The 21,086-nt window shown below is 58.3% G+C and overlaps 1 protein-coding gene across 1 annotated transcript; it reads right to left on the bottom strand.

The window, feature by feature from the left end:
- Window positions 1-199: 199 nt before the first annotated feature.
- On the bottom strand, window positions 200-21,086 carry Sh2b3 (SH2B adaptor protein 3; the record flags this gene model as incomplete). Its single annotated transcript, XM_013503649.1, is given in 7 exon segments — window positions 200-3,521; window positions 3,681-3,852; window positions 3,938-4,152; window positions 4,237-4,331; window positions 4,408-4,499; window positions 4,585-4,686; window positions 20,797-21,086. Coding segments are annotated over 7 exon segments (1,262 nt in total), but the record flags the coding sequence as incomplete, so codon positions are not given.

Raw genomic sequence — 21,086 nt, 5'->3', positions numbered from 1 at the left:
TGACAAGAGACAGAGAGAGAGAAAGATCCAGAGGACAGTAAGGCTGAAAGATACAGATATGTAAAGCAGTTTACAAACGCCTCTTAGGTATTTAATATCACCCATCTGTGGAAGACAGAGGAAAAGCATGTAGTTAAGCAGGTAGGGATTTTGTAGAGAATATAGGTTTAATAGAGCCTTCAGACATGGTGGCGACAGATCAAGATTCTAGAAACTTACTTTAATTCACGTATAGCAATTTGTACATTATAGCAAAATTTGCATTATTCAGTAATAAGTTACTTATACAGTACATAAAACAATACATAAAAACTGCCAGATACCTTCTACCTAAAATGATAACCAGATTAATCTGCTATTTGTGTTACCACACTGTGCTGTTACTTCAGCCACTTGACAGCAGGGGTGTCCATGGTAAGAGGCAGTGGGTGATCTACGGTCAAGGTGTCAGCTTGGACATGTCATCTGTGGTAAGTGACAGCCCTCAATAAAAAGTAGGAAGGAATCTCAGGCAACCCTCAGGAAAAAGTCGAAGGCCTTCCTGGATAGATTAAGAAACTGTTACGTAAAAATAGTGTTCTCTGGCCCAGGATCTTAACAATTTTAACTATTCCTTTTTCCTGCATGGTCCAGAAGTGATCAAAGGCAGAAGATTTGTACCAGGTAAAAACCATATGGATTGCTGGTCTAAAATTCAAGGCAAGTTAGTTGACTTAATTCTTTGGTGCTGGTGACTGTTAATTTATAAAGTTTAGTAGTAGAAGGAAAGGATGGTGCTGGGAGCTGTGATTTCTGACGCTTCCTCCTTCACTGCCCAGGCGGGCGCTCACCCTTGCTGTGGGTGGAAGTTGCTGGCTTGGCCTCAGCTGCCAGTGGTGGTCACATCGTGCCTAGCGGGAGGGGCGTGGGATATGCTGGCGTGAGGAGGGCCAGGCTCAGCAGTGAGCACACCCAGCCCAGCTGGGCCTGCTTCAGCAGAAAGAAAAGGCATTGGCATAGTGTCACTTGGTCCCGGGGCCAGTAAGGGGTCTTTTTGTCAGAATGTATTTGAGCTGTCCTGGTAAACTGGACACATTCAGAGAGGAAGCAGTCTGGGGTGGGGGACTTGCAGTTCACTGTCACCGTGAACTGGGTTGGAGCTGCTGTGTGTGCAGGGCCTGGCGCACTTCTGGCACGGCCCAAGCTGGAAAGAGGGCTAGACCGGCTGGAGCAAGGGAACTTATTTGCTTCACTATTTCCTGTGCAGACAGGAGAAAACCTAGCGATCTCACTCATCAGGGTTGCCTTCTCTGATGACCTTTGTCTTTCAAAAAAAATCCAGAACACTGCTGACGCACTTGGTTCACTTTTGGTTTTTTTTTTTTTTTTAGAAGACAGGGCCTCAGGATATAGGCCCAGGCTGACCTTGAACTCATGTTGATCTTGCCTTAGCCTCCCAAGTGCTGGGAGGCCACACCCAGCCACATTTACTAAACCGGCTTGTTGGAGGATAAAGACAGGTACCCTCAGAACTGGACGGCAAGCCCAGGTCAGTGTGGGGTGTGGCCCATAAGAACAATGGAGTGTCTTCAGAGTGGCGCAGAGGTGGCTGTAAAGCCCTCTGGCTTTTTGAGACAAGGTCTTGGTATGTAGGTCAGATCTTTCACTGTGTAGCCCAGGCTGGCCTTGAACTCTGAGCAGTCTTCCTGCCTCGGCTTCCTGAGTGCTGGGATTACAGGGGTGTGTCACTGTGCCCGGCCTAAGCCCTCTAAAAAACGAGCAAATTGTAGAAGCAAAAGCCTGGCCTCTTGGGGGATAGAGAGTAACTGGAGAGACCAAGCCCTTCCTTGAGGTGGCAGGCAGTGTGGGTGGTCTGAGGCTGTGGGTTCGAGCGTCGCAAGCTGAGCTCTGCTACGCTCCTGGTATCATAGAAGCCACTGTGGTGACACTGGTTGGCTGCACTGAATGGCTCTGCTGGCTCCCAGGAGCAGCTGACTCGCTACGTTACTGCCCACCCTGTTCCTACGCCTCCACAGGAAGGCCCCTCTATGAATCGTGTCATTTGAAAGGCAAGTATAGATGGAGGTTTGGCTTCAGGCCCTGGCTGGACAGGGGCCTGTGTCCAGAGACACACGTGCTAGGACAGGACAGATTGTGGGTTTTTAGTTTCTCCTTGGCTGTGGCAGCAGATTCCTAGCTTCCATTCTGGCTTAAAAAGGAGCCAAAAGCTCACTTGTGGGGTAATTTAATAAGCCTCAGAAGTGTGGGGGCCACTGAGCTGGCCAGTTTATGGGGCTGCCTAGAAAGGGCCCAGGAGCCTCTTCCCTTCCGCTCCCCCCCACCCCCCGCTACCCTGTGACTCGTGGTCTGCATGAGGCTGCTGTAAACCAGGGTCCAGTTGTTGATTCTTAAGGCACCAGGGTAGAACTGTTCCTTGTCACCCTCCTGTTTCAGTAATTGCCTGAATTTCTCTGAACGGGTGACACATTTCACTTCTCTGTATTCAGGGAGGACAGTGGCTGCCCAGGAGCAGGTGACTGACCCAGGGATGGACAAGGCCGCCAGGCACAGTGACTCGGACCATGAGTAAGTCAGGCGGGGCTTGCAGTAGTGACCCCTGGCTACAGAACAGGCACGGGTATGAGGTGAAACAGTGCAATGAAATAAGCAATGATTTAGTCTTGAAACCTGAATCCTTAAAAAATTAATCTGAGGTAAAATGTTTAAAATCATTTTTTACCTTCAGCTTGCCCCTGTGACGGAGCTTTTGTCCCAAAGCTGAGAGGAGCTGGGTTAGGAGTGCCCACCTGGGGCGTGGACCTGCCTCGGGCCTGACGCTCCCGTGGGAAACTGCGTGAGGCTCCAGGGCTTGTTAGTGTTCTGGGCTCCCTGATGACACCCCTCCCTCCCCTGTAAAAGTCTGTCACCAGCTGTGACGGTGTCAGTGAGAGCGAGCGAGTTTCTCCTCCAGCTCCGGCCCTCACCCCACCTCTTCTGAGAGCGATGGGGACTCGGACTAGGGACCCAGGGCAGAGGTTGGTGGCATCTGCAGACAGGAACCACTTCTGTAAACAACAAGAAGAAAGCCGAGCATAGGCAAGACGTACAGGAGGCCCTTTAACAGGCCTAATAGCAGGGTCACGTCCAACTGCAAAGGGCAGCTGAGCGTCCCTTGAATCTCTCTCTGGAAGGAAGGAAAGATCGTTACATTCACAAGTTCATGTCTTTGCCTGGGCCCCACCACCATCAGAGAGGTGTGTACTGGTTGTCGATGGCCCGCAGGTGACTCCGGGAAGACGAGTCCATTTCATAGTCCGAGTCTCGGGCTCGACTCCTAGGCTCAGGCTCCAGGTGCCGCAGGCTGCTGGCCAGTTCCTCAGGCGAAGGCACCAGGTGGAAGATTTGCTCGGGTGGTGACGAGCGGCCTGGAAGACCCTCGGGGCCAAGCCCTTGAGGACAGCCGGAAGAGCTGAGGTGGGGGAGGCCCAGCTCTGAGTCCCAGGGAAGGAGGGAGGGAGGGAGGAAGACAGTGTCACAGGAACCTAGGACACAGGGACCAAGAGAGCTCACATGAGTCTCAGTACAAGGGCTGGCAGGACACGAAACCACACCTCTGTGTGGCGTGGTCCACAGCAAGCTTTAGCCCTCCACGGGGCTCCCTGTGCCAGCCCCCCCGTTAGCAAAAGGTCTCAGGGTCGCACCTGGTGGCTGGGAGAGGACAACCACGTAGCTGGACAGCCGGACATCGCAGGCAGCCCCACACTCAAGCGGGATGGGCGAGCGCTGGAAGTGGCGCAGCATGTCCACGACCGAGGGGAAGTGCAGGTGCTGCACGCGGCACTGGCCCCGCTCCGTCAGCAGCAGGCGCAGGTGCTGTGGGAGGGAGGCGAAGGTGGCGCGCTGTCCGCGGGCCGAGCTCCAGGGGCGCTGGCGGCACAGCCCCACGCCCTGCGCATACCTTGGCTCTGCCCTGGAAGTTGAAAGTGAGCACATACTCCCCACGCCGGGACTCGCTCTGCCGCACCAGGAACACGCCATGCGCATCAGGGCCCTGCAGCTGCACCAGCTGGGCTGCCTTCACCCGGGAGATGGGGCCGTGGAACCAGGGGTAGCAGGACAGGAAGTGGTCTGTTTTCTGGCAGGTGGGGTCCAGCAACCCCCCAGGAGAAGCACCTGGTAGAGAAGACAAGCTGGTGGTGACCCCACGTGGGTGCCAGGCTGCCCAGAGCCCCAGGGCCTGCCCCCCCCCCGCCTCACCTTGGTTCAGGGAGTCAGTGCTTCCCCGAGGGGAGCTGGAAGTGCTAGGCTCCGGAGCAGAGGGACGGCCTAGCTCTCGGTCTGTGCTTTCCGGCCTGCAGGGGAGAAGCTGGGTCTGAGGGCCTTGAGGGGTCCGGGTAGGCAAACAGGGCGGCGCGGGGAGGGCCTCACCCTCGGCCAGTGCACTCCCAGAGCTCGGCCATCCACGAGTTCAGCTGCTGCTCGTCTCCCACCTCAAAGATGATGTCTGTCCTGTCCTTCACCTGGCAGGCAGGAAGGGGACAGCTGGGAGAGTCCGAGAACTGTGCCATGCCCCCCCTCAGGCCCGAGAATCCTGTGCTCACTCACCTTCAGCACGAAGGTGTAGGGGTTGTCGGGCATCTCCAGGCGCGTACACCGCCGGACCTGCTGGATGCCGGAGCAGGCTGCTTGCAGCTTGGGCTTTGAACTCTAGGAAATGGAGAGGGGCGCTCGAGGCTTCTCCAAGTTCTCCCAAGACTTCCCAGAGTGCGCGGGGGCTGCTGAGCGAGGGTCCAGGTGGGGGCTGGGAGGAGGCCTGGCCCGCCTTCTCCTCAGGCCCTGGCCACCACTGAGGCACGAGCGCCCTGTGCTGGCTGACAGCTACAGCCCAGCTTTGGCGGCGTTTGCCTGCCTGCTGCTGGCGGCACGGAGGTCCCTGCCCAGTTAGCGACCTGCTGTGTCATGCCAAAGCCAAAGGGGCAAAGCGTAGCCAGTTCTTCAGGCTGCGCCAGATGAGCTGCAGTCCCACTCTCCCACCGTGTGCTGTCCACACGTGGGCTGCACACGGGGCAGGAGGCCCCCTCCTGGTCCAGACAGGCTGGGGTGGCACAGGAGGAGCCTGGCTCAAGCAGGAGGCGCGGGAGCACCCTAGAACTGACCAGCAGCTTCCTGACTGCGGAGTCTCAGATGCAGCCCTCCACTCCCTCGCGCCCCTCCCCTCCCCTCCCCTCCCCTGGCCAGGCCGCCAAGATTGTTTCTCCAGGGCCATGTGACACCAGGTGGCTGCAAGGGGGAAGAAGCCCTGGAGGGGCTGGGCATCGGACGGGCAGCTAGCTGGCTTCCCCTGAGGCCCAGGAATCCCCAGGCTCGTGTAGAGTGAGGGAGACAGGCTAGAGAGGACAGGCAAGCAGAGCCAGGTTTCTGGTGCGAGGACTTGGCTGCCAGCTCTGCCCAGAGGGCACTCGTGCAACTTTGGCCACACAGGCGTCAGGGAGCACAGCTCGAAGGTCGGTCGGTGCACAGCCACAGAGCGGCCTGGCCTACACTGCTGGACCCAGTGGGTCAGAGCGGAGTAACCATCAGCCGAGGGCGTGGCATGTCACAGCCGTCCCACTCCTGCTACCAGGCAGGGAGGGGTCACAGGACTGGAGTCCTGGCCCCGAGTGCCCGAAGCAGCCGGGGCTCCCCAGGGCGCAGAGCCCCCTTTGCCTGTCTTCCTGCCTTTGGAGAGCCACAGTGACAGACCCCTGGGGCCCTGGGGCCACAGTTGGAGTTACTGGGGGAAGCAGGCTGCGTAGAGGAGACCAGGTCCCCCTCCCCGTTCCCCCCAGTGAGTGACTGAGCGCCGAGACTGACGTGTGAAGCTGCCCGTTGCAGTCTGATGGGGCTTCCGTGCCGGCTCCACGCCAGCAGCGGAGGACCTGCCGAGCTGGCAGGCGGCAAGAAGCAGCTCGCCCTCCTCGCCCGCAGTGGCTCTCCCTACACAGCCCTGTGTGCGTAAGCCGCGACCCAAACCCAGGATGGTGCGGCCAGGGAGGCCTGTTTGGTGAACTGCAAGGGGACAGAGGTGATGCAGGCTGTGGGGTCAGCAACAGGGACACCTGGGAGCCTCGGCTTCCCCTGGGCACACGTGCCCGGCTCAGGCCCCAGCTTCAAATCTCTGTGGTGCTGGCGATCAGAGTGGTGGGACAACTTCAGGAACCTGTGTGACAGTACAGTGTCTGCTGCCGTGTCCCGTGGGCATCTTCTGGAGAGCATACCTGCTCGGCTCCCAGCATCCAGGCAGCAGGGTTCAGTTACGACCGTGCTGGTGAAAACCCACTTTTTTCTTTGTTCTTTCTGGTTGGTAAGCAGCCCAAAGTAAAAGCAATGGGAGGGTTTGCATTTCTGTGGGTGACTTTCACTGGGACTCTACAGTTCTTACCCTCTGAGGTTTAGGGTCCAGCCCAGAACCTGCCATTTCCCGTGCAGCCCCACACACAAGGCTCGGCCCTCTCCGTGCCTCAGTTTTGGCAGCTTCGAGGCAGCTTGCTTTGGGGTTGCTAGGGTGATGGTGTGAGCCAGTACCCGGGAAAGGCCTGACTCCAACACGTTACCCTAGTCCCAGGCCAGGAGGTCTGCCCTGCCCTGGCCATGGATGGCTAGAGCACCTAGGCATCGGGCACACACCCATTTGCCAACCTGCGGTGGAACACATACTACCTACCTGCCCGCACCCTAATAAAGGGAAAATAAAAGTGTCACACTAAAATGTTACTTCAATGGGACCTGGTAGTCAATGCAGCTACTCAGGGTTGGGCCCGGTGCAGTGGGCATGAAGACCGGGTAGAAAGCCCTGCGTGCCTCTGAGGACAGCAGAGGCCTGGCTCTAGGCTTGTCTTGTCTTGTCTCTTCACAGGCATTTGACAGAAGGGTTTGTACAGGTGGGCCCCAAACGCTGCTGACCCCCGCCCTGTCACCCAGGCTTAGGCCCTCCAGCCCTGCCTGGAGGACAGGACTGACAATCTGGAAACCCCTCACTGCTTTCCAGACCTGCGTCCCCTTCGGCTGGCACCTGGAAACTATCTTATGACTTGCTCGCTTCCTGCATGTCAAGGCCCAGGACCCTGAGGACCCACCTTGGTGCCCTGGTCCCTTCTGGCATGGAGGCTTGTCTCAAGAAGGCCCCAAAGCCAGCACAGGCCCCCAGCCAGAGAGGTACGCCTCGACTTGCTCTGAGGTGGCACAGTGGGTAGTGGGTAGTGGCTAGACAGATGTAGCACGTGACTCTCACCAAGAAGCAGGCTTGCTGGTTGTCTCTGCCCCTTGGGAAATGGGTAGAAAAGGTTGGGGCAGCAATATTTAACCTACACCCAAGCAGCCTGGCACAGAAGACCCTGTGTCAAGCGAGGGCAGCAGGCCACTCAAAATGGCCTCAGCCTACCACTGTGCTGCCTCTTCTCAGCCACCGCAGGCTGGACTGAAGGCCAGGGGCCAGTGAAGCCTCAGGAAGAGACCACTCCCTGCCCCAACGGCCCCCATCAGGGAGCACTGTGTCACCCAGAGCCTGGCTCTACAGATGACTGCCGTGCCCTCGGGCATAGTTTCTTTCAGTAACACGCGGCCGGCAAGCAGGTCACGCAGATGCCCCTGATGTGCATGCCTGGGTTGTCCACCCCAGCTCAGAGCCTGGAGTGGGTGACACATGGATGGACAGATGGACACTGTTAATACTTGACAGGAGGGATGAACAGGAAATGCTCAGTCCAGTTCACTGATGTCAAAAAGCCAACCTAGCTGGGCATGGTGGCGCACACCTATCATCCCAGCATCTGGGAGGCTGACAAGGGAGGATCGCCATGAGTTTTAGACTAGCCTGGGCTACACAGCAAAACAGTCTCAAAAAAAAAAACCCCAAAACAAAGACAAAACTAACCTTAAAAAGACATGCCTTGTTCCAAAGAAGGTTCTAGGTTATAGAGACACCCAGCAAAAGCTAGGAAGGAGACAGCTGCTGAAACAAATCTGAGCTTTCCGGCAGCCACGGCAAGGTGGGATTATCTCCGAGGCGACAGCTGCCCTGCAGCCTCAGGAGGGGTTGGAGAAGTCCTGAGCAGAGAAACCTGTTGAAACCACACGTTCCCGAGCTTGTCCTTTCACACACTTGATTCCCACCACAAGGCAAGGGAGGGCTGAGGTGAAGAAGGCTCTCACCTTGCAAACTCCCTAAGGCTGCTTCCTCAGCCATTCTCCGAAGCGGGGCGCACCTAAAATGAGCCTCAGGTAGGGCTGGAAATGATGCCTTAGCCTCCTCCCCCTTGGCGCCCACTCCTTCCACACAAGTGCTGGAGCCAGGCTACCCAGCAGCGGCTTCCAGAGGGTGGAACTCGCCTACCGGTGGCATTTCAGAAGTTTCCCAAGAGGAAGTTACATAAGCAAGCCCCACAGCATGGAAGGAAGGAAACAGCAGGACCAAGGGGTAGGGTGGCCCCAGAAGGAACGCATAACCTCCAGCACGGTGGGTTTGCACGGGGGTAGCCCTCCCTCACCTTAGGCCATCTCCAGGTGCAGAGCAGCACAAGGAGGCCTCCTGTGACCCTCCAGAGGGCCACCGCTGGGTGCCTGACTGCTTCACAAATGGGGAACTGAGGCTCGGACGACTTCTGGGGCACTGATCACAGCCCAGAAACACGACAGCCTGGCAGGGGCCGTGGGTCGGGGAGGCCTGAGACTTAGCCGCATCTAGGTGAGTGGGGAGTTCTGGATAAAGCCCGGGGCCGGAGGTACTAGGGCACCACAGAAGACTTGAAGGAAGGTGCATTCCTCCAGAAGCAGAACTGTGGATACTGGAGCACAGGCTGTGGGGGCCAGGCAGCCTGGAGCCAAAGGCGGGAGTGCAGAGGGAAACCCTGCGCTGGGGTGAGGCGCCAGGCTGCAACAGGGTGACATCCTAAGCCCCAACAGGTGGGCAGCGTCAAAAGTACCAGGAGCTCAGCCCCATCAGACACTGCAGAAAGGTCCAAGATCAGTGACTTGCCAGCCCGCGGCCCCGCCCACCTGCCCGAAAGTGCTTGTGGCCTGAAGACCCCAGGAGGCTCCCAGCCTCACCCGGCCTCTTGCCCACACTTTGGCCCAACACATGGTGCACAGAGCACAAACACAGCCTCTGCCACTGTCCCTCTACCAAAAGGGCATCTTTACCATGCTGTCTGCTGCTCAGGTTCGGGGCACAGCTCAAGTGTCACCTCAGGGCGGCCCGCCGACGGTGCAATCACCACCACCACCTAATAGCCTGGGAAGTGGTCAGTGACCACTTGCTCATTTCTGGACTCCGGAGCCCTGTGGGGACTTGGTTTTGCACACATGGCAACCCCAGCACGGGCCCAGAGCCTGGCTCTGGTGCCGTTTCAGTTCCCCACAAGGATTCAGTGGGCCCCTCTGCCAGGCATCCTGGGCATGCAGTGGGGCACACGGGCAGGGCCCCTACTGCGTCTGCTCGCCCCAGCAGGGCTTTCAGGTGAGTGAAGGGAACCACCTCACCGGCACCATCTGGGCCGGCTCCCAGGCACCCTGGCCCGGTAAGGGCAGCTGAGAGCTGGTTTGCAGGTTTGGGGGCCAAACAGCACTGCTGTTAACCTCGTGCTGTAAGCAGGAGCTGGAAACCTGGCCAGTCCCAGAGCCTGGCATCTGCCCTCTGGGCCCTGCACTCTCCCCTTGTGCCTCACCCTGCCTGACCCTCACTACCCATCTGTACAGCGGAGGCCTCCCTCGGCACCTGCCCCAACCACCAAGTCGTGGACAGTGCGATTCCCGTCCCCCCTTCAGCTTATCGGGCTGGCCATAATTTCCTGATGACAAAGCTGCCTCCGCCACCCAGCAGGGCGTCCCTCTAGGTCAAGGCAGGAACCAGGCCTTGTTCCCTGCGAGGACAGCCGCAGGGATGCCCTGAGTCTGGGACAGAGGGTGACTGGGGGTGGGGGCTTCTCACCCTTGTTAAGATACAGGCCACAGGCTCTTCCTTGCTCTGCCCCGCCACCTTTTCCTCTGGCCCAGGCAAGGCCCCTCCATAGAGCGGGGGTCCCAAGAAGACCCGTGTGGACTCCTGGCCACGGGCCTGCCTGTTGCACTGCATCCCCAGGGCCTCCACACTCACTGTCCCCCTGGGGCCACCCCATGTGCGTTCCCCTCACAGTGGGGCAGGAGAGGGGTGGGGAAAGCTTCCGGGAAAGTTAGATGATGGCTTCCTCTTCTCCCTTCCTGACACAGCCCCCAAGGGCCAGACCCAGCGACTGGCCCAGCCGCAGCCACACTGGCAGGTGAGACCCCCACCTACACACACACAATGGTCCTGCTCATGGGTCCCCCCTCCAGGTGGCAGCAGCCACTTCATGCCGAGTGACCATGTGGGAGACTGCGTGGAGTCATCCGCCCAAGAGAGGAGCCCGGGCACAGGGGAAAGCGTGACAAGCAGAGGTGGGGTCTTGTCTCAAGCCTGAGCGAGCGCCTCTCAACCCCACAAGGGCCTCTGCGCCCTCAACAGAAGCACGGTGACGGACACAAGGCCCCGTTCCTGCTGCAGCCACACTGGAGGACGGGCACCACCGCAGCATGGGGCCTGAGCTCAGGGTGCTACCCGGGAGTCCCATGCTGCCTTTTCTGGGGACCAGTGCCCTCACAGCCCACCTGGGGACAACGGTGGCTACAGCAGGCAGAAGAAGGGAGGCTCGGTCCCACTGCACTGCCACCAGGCCCCATGGCCACAGGCCACACTGGGGAGATAAACTTCATGGGGCCTGAGTGGCCCAGCATCGATCCCTGGAGGACAGGCAGGCCCGTGCTTGGCCACCAACCCCAGCCCACCCCGCAGGTCCTGCGGCAGACCAGGCCTGCTCCAGCCTCCGGGCTGTGCTGCTCTGCCTTCTGCTTCCAGTGACCAGCCACAGACCCTCTGCTTCAAGGTGCACCCACCCCAGGCCGCCAGCACCAGGCTGGGCTCAGCCGCTGAGGCGCGCCATGCGGCAGGCCCTGAGCAGGAGCGCCTACGGGCCTGCGGGCGGTGACAGCGGGCATGTGGTGGGGAGCGCACGCTGACCACGGAGGAGTGCAGGCTGCCCCGCCCCACCCCCACAGCAGGAGCAGCTGGGGAAGCCCCGGCCCAGCACGGGCCTCGGTGCCAGCGAGGGTGGAAAAAGCTGCGGTTAGCAACAAGACAGCCTCTGTCACCAGCCCCACTCGGGTGGGGCGTGCACCCAGGGGAGGGGGCTCATCACCACCAAAGCCCTGGACGGTGGCCGCTGCTGCCTTCGAAGAACGATGATTCAGAAGAAAAGGTGAAAGCGAGAGCCGCGGGGGCAGAAGGAATCCTGTGCCCCGGCCGGCGGGGGGGGGGGGGGGGGGGTGTTCCTAAGCAGAGAAAACAACAAATGAAGTAGTGAAGATCACTGCCTAGGCTTCGCTACCCGAAACCGTAATACCTCAGTAGGCCAAGGACTCAGACAAAACTGAAAGTGAAATGGAAAACTAGAAAAATGCTTGCAACCTGTGACAGGGACAGCTAAAATCTGTGACAGTAAAGAGCATTTCCAAATCCACAAGAAAAAGCAAGACAGAAAGGCAAGCAAAGGAAATGCCTCATAAGTCATAATAGCAAATATGACCAAAACCCAAGAGAGACAGTAGAAGCCATGGGGCAGGAAGCAGATTAGTGCTTGTGAGGGACAAGAGGCGAGGGGCCCAGGGTGTGCTAAAGGGTACAGGAATGCTTTCTATGGCGTGGCTATGGTATCTCAATTTAAAGAAAGAAAGTCACATTCAGTATATGTGCTGCCGAAGCAACCACAGCCAATCACACTCGGAAAACACAAGATAAACTCTGTAGCGTGTGTTTGTTTGTGTTACTAGGGACCGAGTGCAGGGCCTTTGCACTGAGCTACATTCCTAGTATTTATTTTATTTTGAGAGAGAGTCTCATCAACTTGCTAAGTTGCCTGCCAGGGCTTCAATTTATGGCCCTCCTGCCTCAGCCTCCCAGAGTATTGGGATTACAGGTTCGCGCTACCATGCCTGGTTGAGAACCACATTTTACCTAGAAGTTAGCAAAGGTTTTTATCGGGGTGGGCAGTGACAGAGGGTCTTGTTATGCAGTGCACGCTGGCCTCAAACTCATGGCAATCCTCCTGCCTCAGTTTTCGAGTCCTGGGATTACAGGCGTGTAGCACCATGCCCAGCAGCAAAGTTTTAAGAGTACCCAGGATAGCAACACTGACAATGCGAAGGCAAACGGATGCAAGCTCTCGGAGGCTACCTGGAAAGGCACAGCAGAAAGAGTGAGTTGTGGCTGGGTTGGAGGGCAACAGGAGAATCTGAGTGTGAAGCCCTGGTTCTGAGCCCCTTCATCTAAAAAGGAGGCTGAGACAGGAGGACTGCCTTCAAGGCCAGCCTGCACTACAAAGTAAGACCCTGCCTCAAAAATAAATAATTAATAAATAAACAAATAGGAATGAGCACATGAAAAGATGGTCCACGCTACTTACCGTGGCCCTATCTCAAAAGGGCTTAGGGCTGCAGCTCAGGGGCAGAGTGCTTGCCTAGCACGCATGAGGCCCTGGGTTCCATCCTTGGCACCACAATAAAAGGTGAGCAGGCCCGAAAGGAACTGCAGCTTGTGGGCAGAAGGGAGTTAAAGACAGACAAGAAGAAAAGGCGACAGGGAAGTGCCGCTCAAAGCCACGACGAGGCGCTGGGACAGCCAGAACTCTACCCACTCTACGGAGCTGCAAAACTGCTGTGGTTTTGGAAGATAGTTTGGCAGCCCCTCCAAAACAGTTACCCCTCCTGGATACAGAAGAGATGCAAGACAAATGAGAGCACATGCCCACTTATACACGGGGTCCAGAGCGGCACCACAGCAGCAAGGACTGGAAACACCCACTGCCTGCCAGCTGACAAGTGAATAAACAAAATGTGAACCCATGCACTAGACTATCGCTTGGCCAGAAATAGGAACAAAATACTGACACGTGACCCGACCATGGATGAGCCTCAGAGAACATCCAACTAAGGGAAGTAAGCCAGACACAAGGGACTGCAGATTGGGTGATTCCACAAAATACCTACAACAGACAAACCCACAGTCGGGAGCAAGGCAGCTGCCAGGGCCTGAGGAGGAGCGTGAGGAGGGCCTCTCCTTCAGCAGGTGCCTGCGGCTGGTCCCTAGCAGTGAGCGATCCGCACTGTAGCGTTGGGAGTTGGGGCTGGGCACACATTACAGACATCCTAGAACCCCAGCCAGCTCTCTCCCTTCTAGGAATCTCTCCCTAAAGAAATCATCTGGAGGTCAGTATGGGCTATATAGTGAGCTTATGGCCAGCTCAGACTACATAGGGAAACCGTGTCCTGAAATAATAATAAAAAGGACAAGATACACCTCTCATGGACTGTCTGTACCAACAGATCACTGTATAGCTAAAAACACATTTGGTTTGGTTTTGTTTTTTGAGACAGGGTCTCACTATGTAGTGCAGGCTGGCCTTGAACTCACTGGTGATCCTCCTGCTTCAGCCTCCTGAGGGCTGGGATCACAGCCCTGTGCCACCATGCCCAACTAAACACACATTCTTGAAAAATATTTAGGGGGCTGGGGATGTAGCTCAGTGGTAGAGTGCTTGCCTACCTTGCACAAGGCCCTCAGTTCAATCCCCAGTACCATCACCAAAGAAAAATATTTAGGATTACAGAAAAAGGTTCACAATCATAAAACAAAAAACAAGGCCGCTGGACAGTATGAAGGACAGAAGGCCCACAAGGACTGGAATTTTCTTCCCACAACTCCTGCCTGTATCCCCAGCAGTAAGCAAGGGACTGGGAGGCTGTGGGGTCTCCAGAGAGCTGCAGGAATAGGAGCAAACAGCATGCAGGCATACACCTGTGATCCCACCGCTCAGAAGGCTGAGGCAGGAGGGTCAAAAAAGTTCACAACCAGGCCAGGCTACTTACCGTGGCCCTATCTCAAAAGGGCTTAGGGCTGCAGCTCAGGGGCAGAGTGCTTGCCTAGCACGCATGAGGCCCTGGGTTCCATCCTTGGCACCACAATAAAAGGTGAGCAGGCCCGAAAGGAACTGCAGCTTGTGGGCAGAAGGGAGTTAAAGACAGACAAGAAGAAAAGACTACAAAGACAAAAGAACGCTGCTGGGGTCTGTCCACACAGCGAAGTGATGTGTAGTTATTTGGTTATTTTTTGATATGTAATTTCTGCCCTGAGCTTTTTGGAATTTGAAAAACCAAACACACTGGGAAGTCACTTGTGGAGCTGCTGCGTGTTACAGAGGGTTTCCTAGATTACCACAGCTTTCGGAGGAGACTTGCTGCTCTCCAGGCTCCCTAGAGAGTCACACTGCAGGACCTTGGGCGCTGGCTGTGTCTCTCAGCCTGCAGCAGAGGCACCTGTGGGGCCAGGGAAGTGGTGGCTGTCTCCAAGCCAGGTGGCCCTTGAGATACGCCCGGTGTGCCACCACGCACCAGGTCCTGGTGGGACAGCTGGGGAGCCAGGAACCAGGGTGAGGGCCTGCCGCCTAGGGAGGAAGCCCCCTCCCCCGCTGCTGCGCTGCGTTTCCTTTCCCTCCTCCTCGGCTGGGTGGGGGATTTCCACAGCCCTGCCTGCCAGCGGTGCCCGGCCACGCCGCTGCCCGTCAGCAGCCTGTGTCTGGGACCTGCTGCTGCCAGTGCAGGGAGCCCACAGGGTGGGAGACTGGCCTGCCTGTTGGCCACTCAAAACAACTCCACCGGGCAGGCTCGGGCACCCTATTTTCTGTAGCAAGAAACTGATGCTCAGAGTAGCCAAATTCGCAGGCAAGAGCCACACAGCAAGGTCCGAACTCGCACCTCCTCGCCTGCCCTTCTGCTGTCCCCTCGGGGCTCCAGACCCGACCCCGGCCTCTAAGCCTATAGCCCTGACGCCAAGATGGCCTCGTCTCAACATCAAGCCCACAAACATACAAACAAGGCCAACTTCAGAGGCCCAGGAGCAGGAGCAGGAGGAGGGACAGGGCCCCCAGGCCCAGGTGGGCAATAACAGCACCTCCCCTTTGGGGAACTTTCCAGGCCGTGGATTCATAGAATTTGAGCAGAGAGGAAGCATGCCGATACCATCTGCCCGCGGTCTCGGCGCACTCCGGGGTTCTTCTAAGTGGCAAAGCACTTTCTCAAAAGCAATCTTACATGGAACCCTAATAAGGAGGCCGGTGGGGCAGGGGGCTCTGTGTGCAGTTGGGGACCCAAGGGGACCCTGCACGTCCCCTCCCTTCTCCCACCAGCCCTAGATCGTCCAGGTCGAGCCTGCGCTGCCCACTGCACAGCGCAGGGAGGGCACCTGCCCGTGCCACTCTACAATCCAGTGCAGTGTGAGGTGAGGCTGGGGAGTCCTGTCCGCCTGCTGGGGCAAATGGGCACTGCCGGGGGCGTGACGCGCGCTGGGCCGGGCAGGGTTTGCCCCGGCCCCTGGCCCGTGGCCCACACAAGACCCCTGGCTCCCTGGCTCCTCCCTCGCCCAGCTGCGTGGCTTCGGGCAGGTGTCTCGGTCTTCCTGGTCTCAGTGTCCTCAACTGTGACATGGCTTCGTGACCATCCCGACAGGGTTTGTCAAATACAGCACCGCTCACAAGGACAACAGGAAGGGCAACGGGGGGGGGGGGCACAGTACCGGAGCCCCACAGCCTGGCCGAGCCTGGGGCCTTCGTTCAGCTATGCCTTCATAAGGAAGCCAAGCACAGGCGAAGCGCCCGCCCCACGGGCCACAGTGTGCGGGGCAGCGCTGACACCCAGGCTGTGCGCCCACAGGAGGCCGCGCCCCGCCGGCCCACTTCCTGCCCGCCGCGCCTCGGCTCCTGCTCCCACCTCAGAGGAAACCGCCAGGCCCCGGCGGACGTCCTTGCTCTCTGCTTCCTCTTTCCCACAGGCCCAGATCCGGGGGCAGGGGCTCCCGCTCGCCCATGCCTCAGTTTCCTCATCCGTGCAGCAGGCTCACCGGGGAAGCCCAGCACACGGTCACATTCACCCCAGAGAGGGCCACCGACTAGGGCTCGCTCACCCTGCGCTGTCCCCTGCTGGACACCAGGACAGGAGTGCTGAGGCCCAGCCCCCCACGCAAGGAGCGGAGGGTACAGGCTGAGCACACCGGCTGGGCCCGAGGCCTAGCCAGACCTCCCCCAGGGTGGGGCACGCGGGGCTGGGCCTGCGGAGTCCCCAGTGCCTTTCCCAGGCTGGACGCTGGAAGCCACGGACTGGCCAGCACCTTCGGGCCTCCGTGTCCCCACCTGTAGAACAGTGGCCTGGACAACAGCCACAGGGCCCAAGACAGACGTGCCAGCCAGGGAGGGCCCGGGGGAAACCACACCCAAGACAGTCACGGCAGGGGCAGGTCCTCCTGCGGGCACGGCACCGCCCAGGCTCTGTTCCTTTGCCCACTCACGAGCTGAGTGATGGTGGGAAACGTGCCTGACCTCTCGAGGCCCGAGAGTCCCATCTGCACGACAAAGTCGCAGCAGCTGCCTCACAGCTGAGCAGGCCTAAGGTGGTGTCTGCTGAGGGCCTCACACTCCCTCGGCAGCCCACTGGACACACAGGGAGACCAGGTGCCCCCCAGGACCCCCCGGGGTCTCTCAGGGCAAGAACTGGGCCGCGCTCTCGCGCCAACCTGGTGCGAAGCCATAGGTGGCTCCAAAGGCACTAGCCCTGCCGGGCGTGTGACGCACACCTGTAATCCCAGCACTCGGAGGCTGAGGCAGCAGGATTGTTTTGAGTTTGAGGCCAGCCTGGGCTACAAAGTGAGCTCAAGGCCGGCCTGAACTGCATAGCAAGACCCTGTCTCAAAAAGACAAAAAAAAAAAAAAAAAAAAAAAAAAGCACTAGCCCACTGTCCCCACCCGACAGCCTCCAGCGTGGGCCCTCTAACTGTGCCCGAGGTCCTCGAGGCCGCACCCCCTTCAGCCCCAGCCCTTGTTTTCCCCCTTGCCAAGCCCTGCCTGCGGGCCGCCCTGAGACTCCGCCGTACGTGTGCACCCCACGCACTTGCATCACAGAGGCCCGGGAGGCCCACGCTTCCTGCGGAGAAACCTCCAGGACCGTCCCCCCGCAGAGGCCAGGTCTCCTCCCCAGAACCAAGAGCGGAGCTCCTGCCCAGCTGCAGGGGCATCCCTGAAACCAGGCTGTGACTTCTCCATCTCCCGACCTTGGGACAGCAAGACATCGCCTCCGACCTCCTCCACCCGTAGCAGACTGCGGCCTCCTTTTCATGGCCCCAGGAATGGGCTCTCTCCCCCTGCAGCCCTCATGGTGGCCCTGGAGTGGCCACTGGTATCACCGCACCGCAGGGAGGAGCAGATGAGACTCTGAGGAGGGGGTCAGGTCACTGGAGCTTCGGGGGCGCTCACCCGGCGCCAGGGGAGGCTGGCCCAGAGCCTCGGGCCACCTGGCCTGGGCCTTCCAGGACAGTCTGGTTGGCTGAGCCTGAGGGACACAGTGGGTGACAGCCCCCTGGCCACTCTTGTGCTCCAAGGCTCCTCCTGCGTCCAGCCACAGGGGCCTCCTCCAGGCTGGCTGTGGGGTGGCACCTGTTCCCTCCATGCAGGCCTCCTGAGGGGACAGTTCAGACGCCCCTTCCACAGGTGAGGTCAGGGCCGACCACGAGACAGGCACACACGGGACTTGTGGTCTGAGCCCCTCAGCCCGGACACCAGACATTCTGAGTCACTGGGACCAGCCCGAGGGCTCCCAACCAGCCGTAGGCCAGAAACTGCGGTGGGCCGGACAGGGCATGACTGGCTCTGCGGACAACCCTCGACGTCACAGCAGCCATGGGCCTGAGACAGAGCCTTAGGTGGCACGGCCGAGTCACGGGGCAGCAGCACCCACGCCTGTGTCCCCAGAAGGGCAGAGTCCGAAGGAAGCTGGCCCAGGCTACCATAGGGCCTGGAGGGCCAGCCCAGCGCTGGAAACAAACCTGTGTTCTTAGCCCGAGGCATCCCCAAAACACAGCAACAAGACGAGGACAGATGCAGGCGCTACAGCCCACAGCCCCAGCCGCCCCAACTCCACCCTCGCGGGGCAGGAGCGGCCGGGCGCAGAGAGGGAAGCTGAGGCTTGGAGAGCAGCTCTGAGTTGCAAGACACAGATTCGCCCTTCCATCCCAGCCCACCCACTTCTCACAGCAGCTTCCAGGAGGGTCTGCTGGAAGCAGAAGTTGTGTTTCAAAGTAAAGTTTTACAGGGACAGGGGCTCACAAGGTCACACAGGTACGACCACATCCTGGAGCTGTCCTTGCCTTTTATGAGTGATGAGAAAAGTTTTTATCTGTGCATGAACTTTCTGACTGCTTCATGGGTCTGGAATTCATGCTGTCTGCAGGGCACCCCCTTTGTGGGCTTCGTCACTCCTCCCCGCTGACCCTTCCTTCTTCAAAATGAGCTGAAAAAACTGTGTGTGGTGGCTCATGCCTGTAATCCCAGCACTGGGGAGGCTGAGGTAGGAGGAGCTCACAAGTTCAAGGCCAGCCTGGGTTACAAAGTGAGCTCACGGCCAGCATGAACTGCATAGTGAGACCCTGTCTCAAAAAGACAAAAAAAAAAGTCGCCCTGTGAGACTCACTTAAAACGGTGACATCAGCCGGCCATGGTGGTGCACGCCTGTAATCCCAGCACTCGGGAGGCTGAGGCAGGAGGATCGTGGCAAGTTCAAGACCAGCCTGGGCTACAAAGTGAGCTCAAGGCCAGCCTGAATTGCATAGCAAGACCCTGTCAACAACAACAAAACAAAAGACAACAGAGCAGGACACAAATGGCACAAGCATAAAAGGAGGCAACTGACGACCACACTTCATTAGACTCAAGGATCTGGGGTACACAGCAGTCTGCGAGGGGAAAAGGACATTCACAATGCCAAGGGAGTGTGCGAATGCATAAGACCTCTCACACACCCATCGAGGACAGGCAGATTCAAAGCAGCAGGTGCTTCACCAGAGTGAGCGTCCACAGCCGGCAGACGGTGGCACTCGTGAGGGAGTGCAAATCAGAGCCACAGCGAGCCGCGCGCCCCACGCCCCCGCTAGAAGAGGCACTGGTACACACCCAGTCCCAAGTTCTTCTGAGGGGATGGGGCCAGGGGATTCGGCCACCGCTGCCAGGGACCCAAAACAGAGTGGCCACTTTGTAAGATGTATGGCGGTTTCTTAAAATGTTAAATAGGCATTCACCACGTGATCTAGCAACACCACTCAAGGAACCCAACCAGGAGGAAGGACAGCATGTGTCCCCACAGAGACCTACATGCACACTTCATCCAAGGCCAAAGCACAGCCAGCAAGGTGGCACACACCAGCCGCCCCAGCTACATAGGAGGCTGAGGCAGGAGGATCCTAAGTTCAAGGTCAACCTTGGGAAACTCACTGAGGCCTTGACTCAGAATAAAAACTAAAAAGGGGTGGGGTTCAGACTGCTTGCCTAGCATGTGCAAAGTTCTAGGTTCCATCCCCAGCTGTGCAAAAAAACCCCGAGGATTGAAGTTTCAATGCACAGAAGGACATGTGAACTCTAACATACTACAGAAGCTAGAAATAAAGCGATAATCTGTGTGGTCCATTTGCATGCTATTCAGAGACATGCGCCCTGTACAACAGCAGCTGAAGTTTGTGTGGGGTGCAGTGCTGGCATGGGGGCACAGGGAGCGCTCAGGCGCTGGGTCGCGCGGGTGCACACACGGAAAGCCAGTCTGCTCCAGCAGATGCACACGACGCTGTGGTGAAGTTTAAAAAGGTCACTGCATGCCAGGGGACCTGGACAAGCCCTGCCCCTCAGCTCCCCTTCCACAGACCTTTAGGACACAGCTCAGTTTATGACCCCAGGCCCACCTGCGACTTCATTCTCCACCTGCCTCCCTGGAGCCCAGCTCCCCTCACTCAGCCTGTGCCCGCAGACGGCAGTGCTCCGGAAGTACCCACCAGTGCCCGCTGGCCTCCACCGGCCCTGCCTGGCCCAGTTCTCCTCTGCTTCGCTCACCCTGCAGCAAGGCCCTGGCACGTAACAGCAGCACACGCCCGACCCAAACAAGGAGCTCCGCGTGCAGACTGTGTGATCTGAGGCCTCAGCTGCACAGCAGGCACTGTGCCGCTGCCAAGGAAAAGGACAGAAAAGCTTTGTGTGTGGCATGAGGGATCAGACCCACAAGGCCCAGGACCCCAGACCCTTTTGTTTATTCAGTGGTACTTGGATTTGAACACAGGGCCTTCACACTGAGCTATATCCCCTGCCCTTTTTTATTTTGTCAGAGTCTCGCTATTTGCTAAATTACCCAGGATGGGCTCAAATTTGCAAACCTCCAGCTTCAGCCTCCCAGGGTGCTGGAATTACAGGCTGTACCACCAGGCCTGGTGACAGAACTTGTTTTAACTTGAAAGAAAACAAAACACAAAGTGTGGGCGATGCAAAGGGATTCGACAGTTCTGACCCCTCCGGAAATAAGACATCCATTTGTCACTGTCAGCTGCTCAGGGTTTTCACGTACTTTACCTCTAGCCCACAACGGCACTCACCTGTGACTCAAAAAATGGTTTCCTAGACAATCTACAAAAATCGGTGGAATTCCATAAGAGTAATGTGCCAGGTCTGGTTCCTAAGTTATGACAAACGCACACAATAACATTAAACCTTTCTTTGCAACAGATTTTATGATAAAGGTTCAGGTAAAATGTCTACTTTCCTACGGGCACTTGGAGGGCACAGGCTGGAAAACATGTCGCTATCCCGCCGCAGGGGGCCCGCTCGCACAGTGCGCAGCCCGCACAACGGCGCTTACCTTGGGAGGGTCAAAGAGCTCCAGCACCCGGTCCGGGCTGCCGTCCGCGCCGGGCACACGACGAAGCACCAGCCTCCCACGCTGCCAGCGCGCGCCGCTATCCATGGACGCCTCGTCGGCCAGGCTGTAGCGCAGCGCCTCTTCCTTCAGGGCGTCTGGCGGCGACTCCCGCGCCAGGCTCCAGGGCAGCAGCTTTCGGGTCGGGCCAGGCCGGGCAGGGGCCTCGACCGCGTCCCCCTGGACGCAAGCAGCGGGCAGCTCCCCGGCCGAGCGGCGGCGGAAGAGGTGGC

Source organism: Chinchilla lanigera, unplaced genomic scaffold (assembly GCF_000276665.1).
Source record: "Chinchilla lanigera isolate Chin_1 unplaced genomic scaffold, ChiLan1.0 scaffold00081, whole genome shotgun sequence".
Taxonomy (NCBI): Eukaryota; Metazoa; Chordata; class Mammalia; order Rodentia; family Chinchillidae; genus Chinchilla; species Chinchilla lanigera.
The sequence above is the reverse complement of the archived record's forward strand: the minus strand, read 5'-3'. Positions and strand labels throughout refer to the sequence as shown.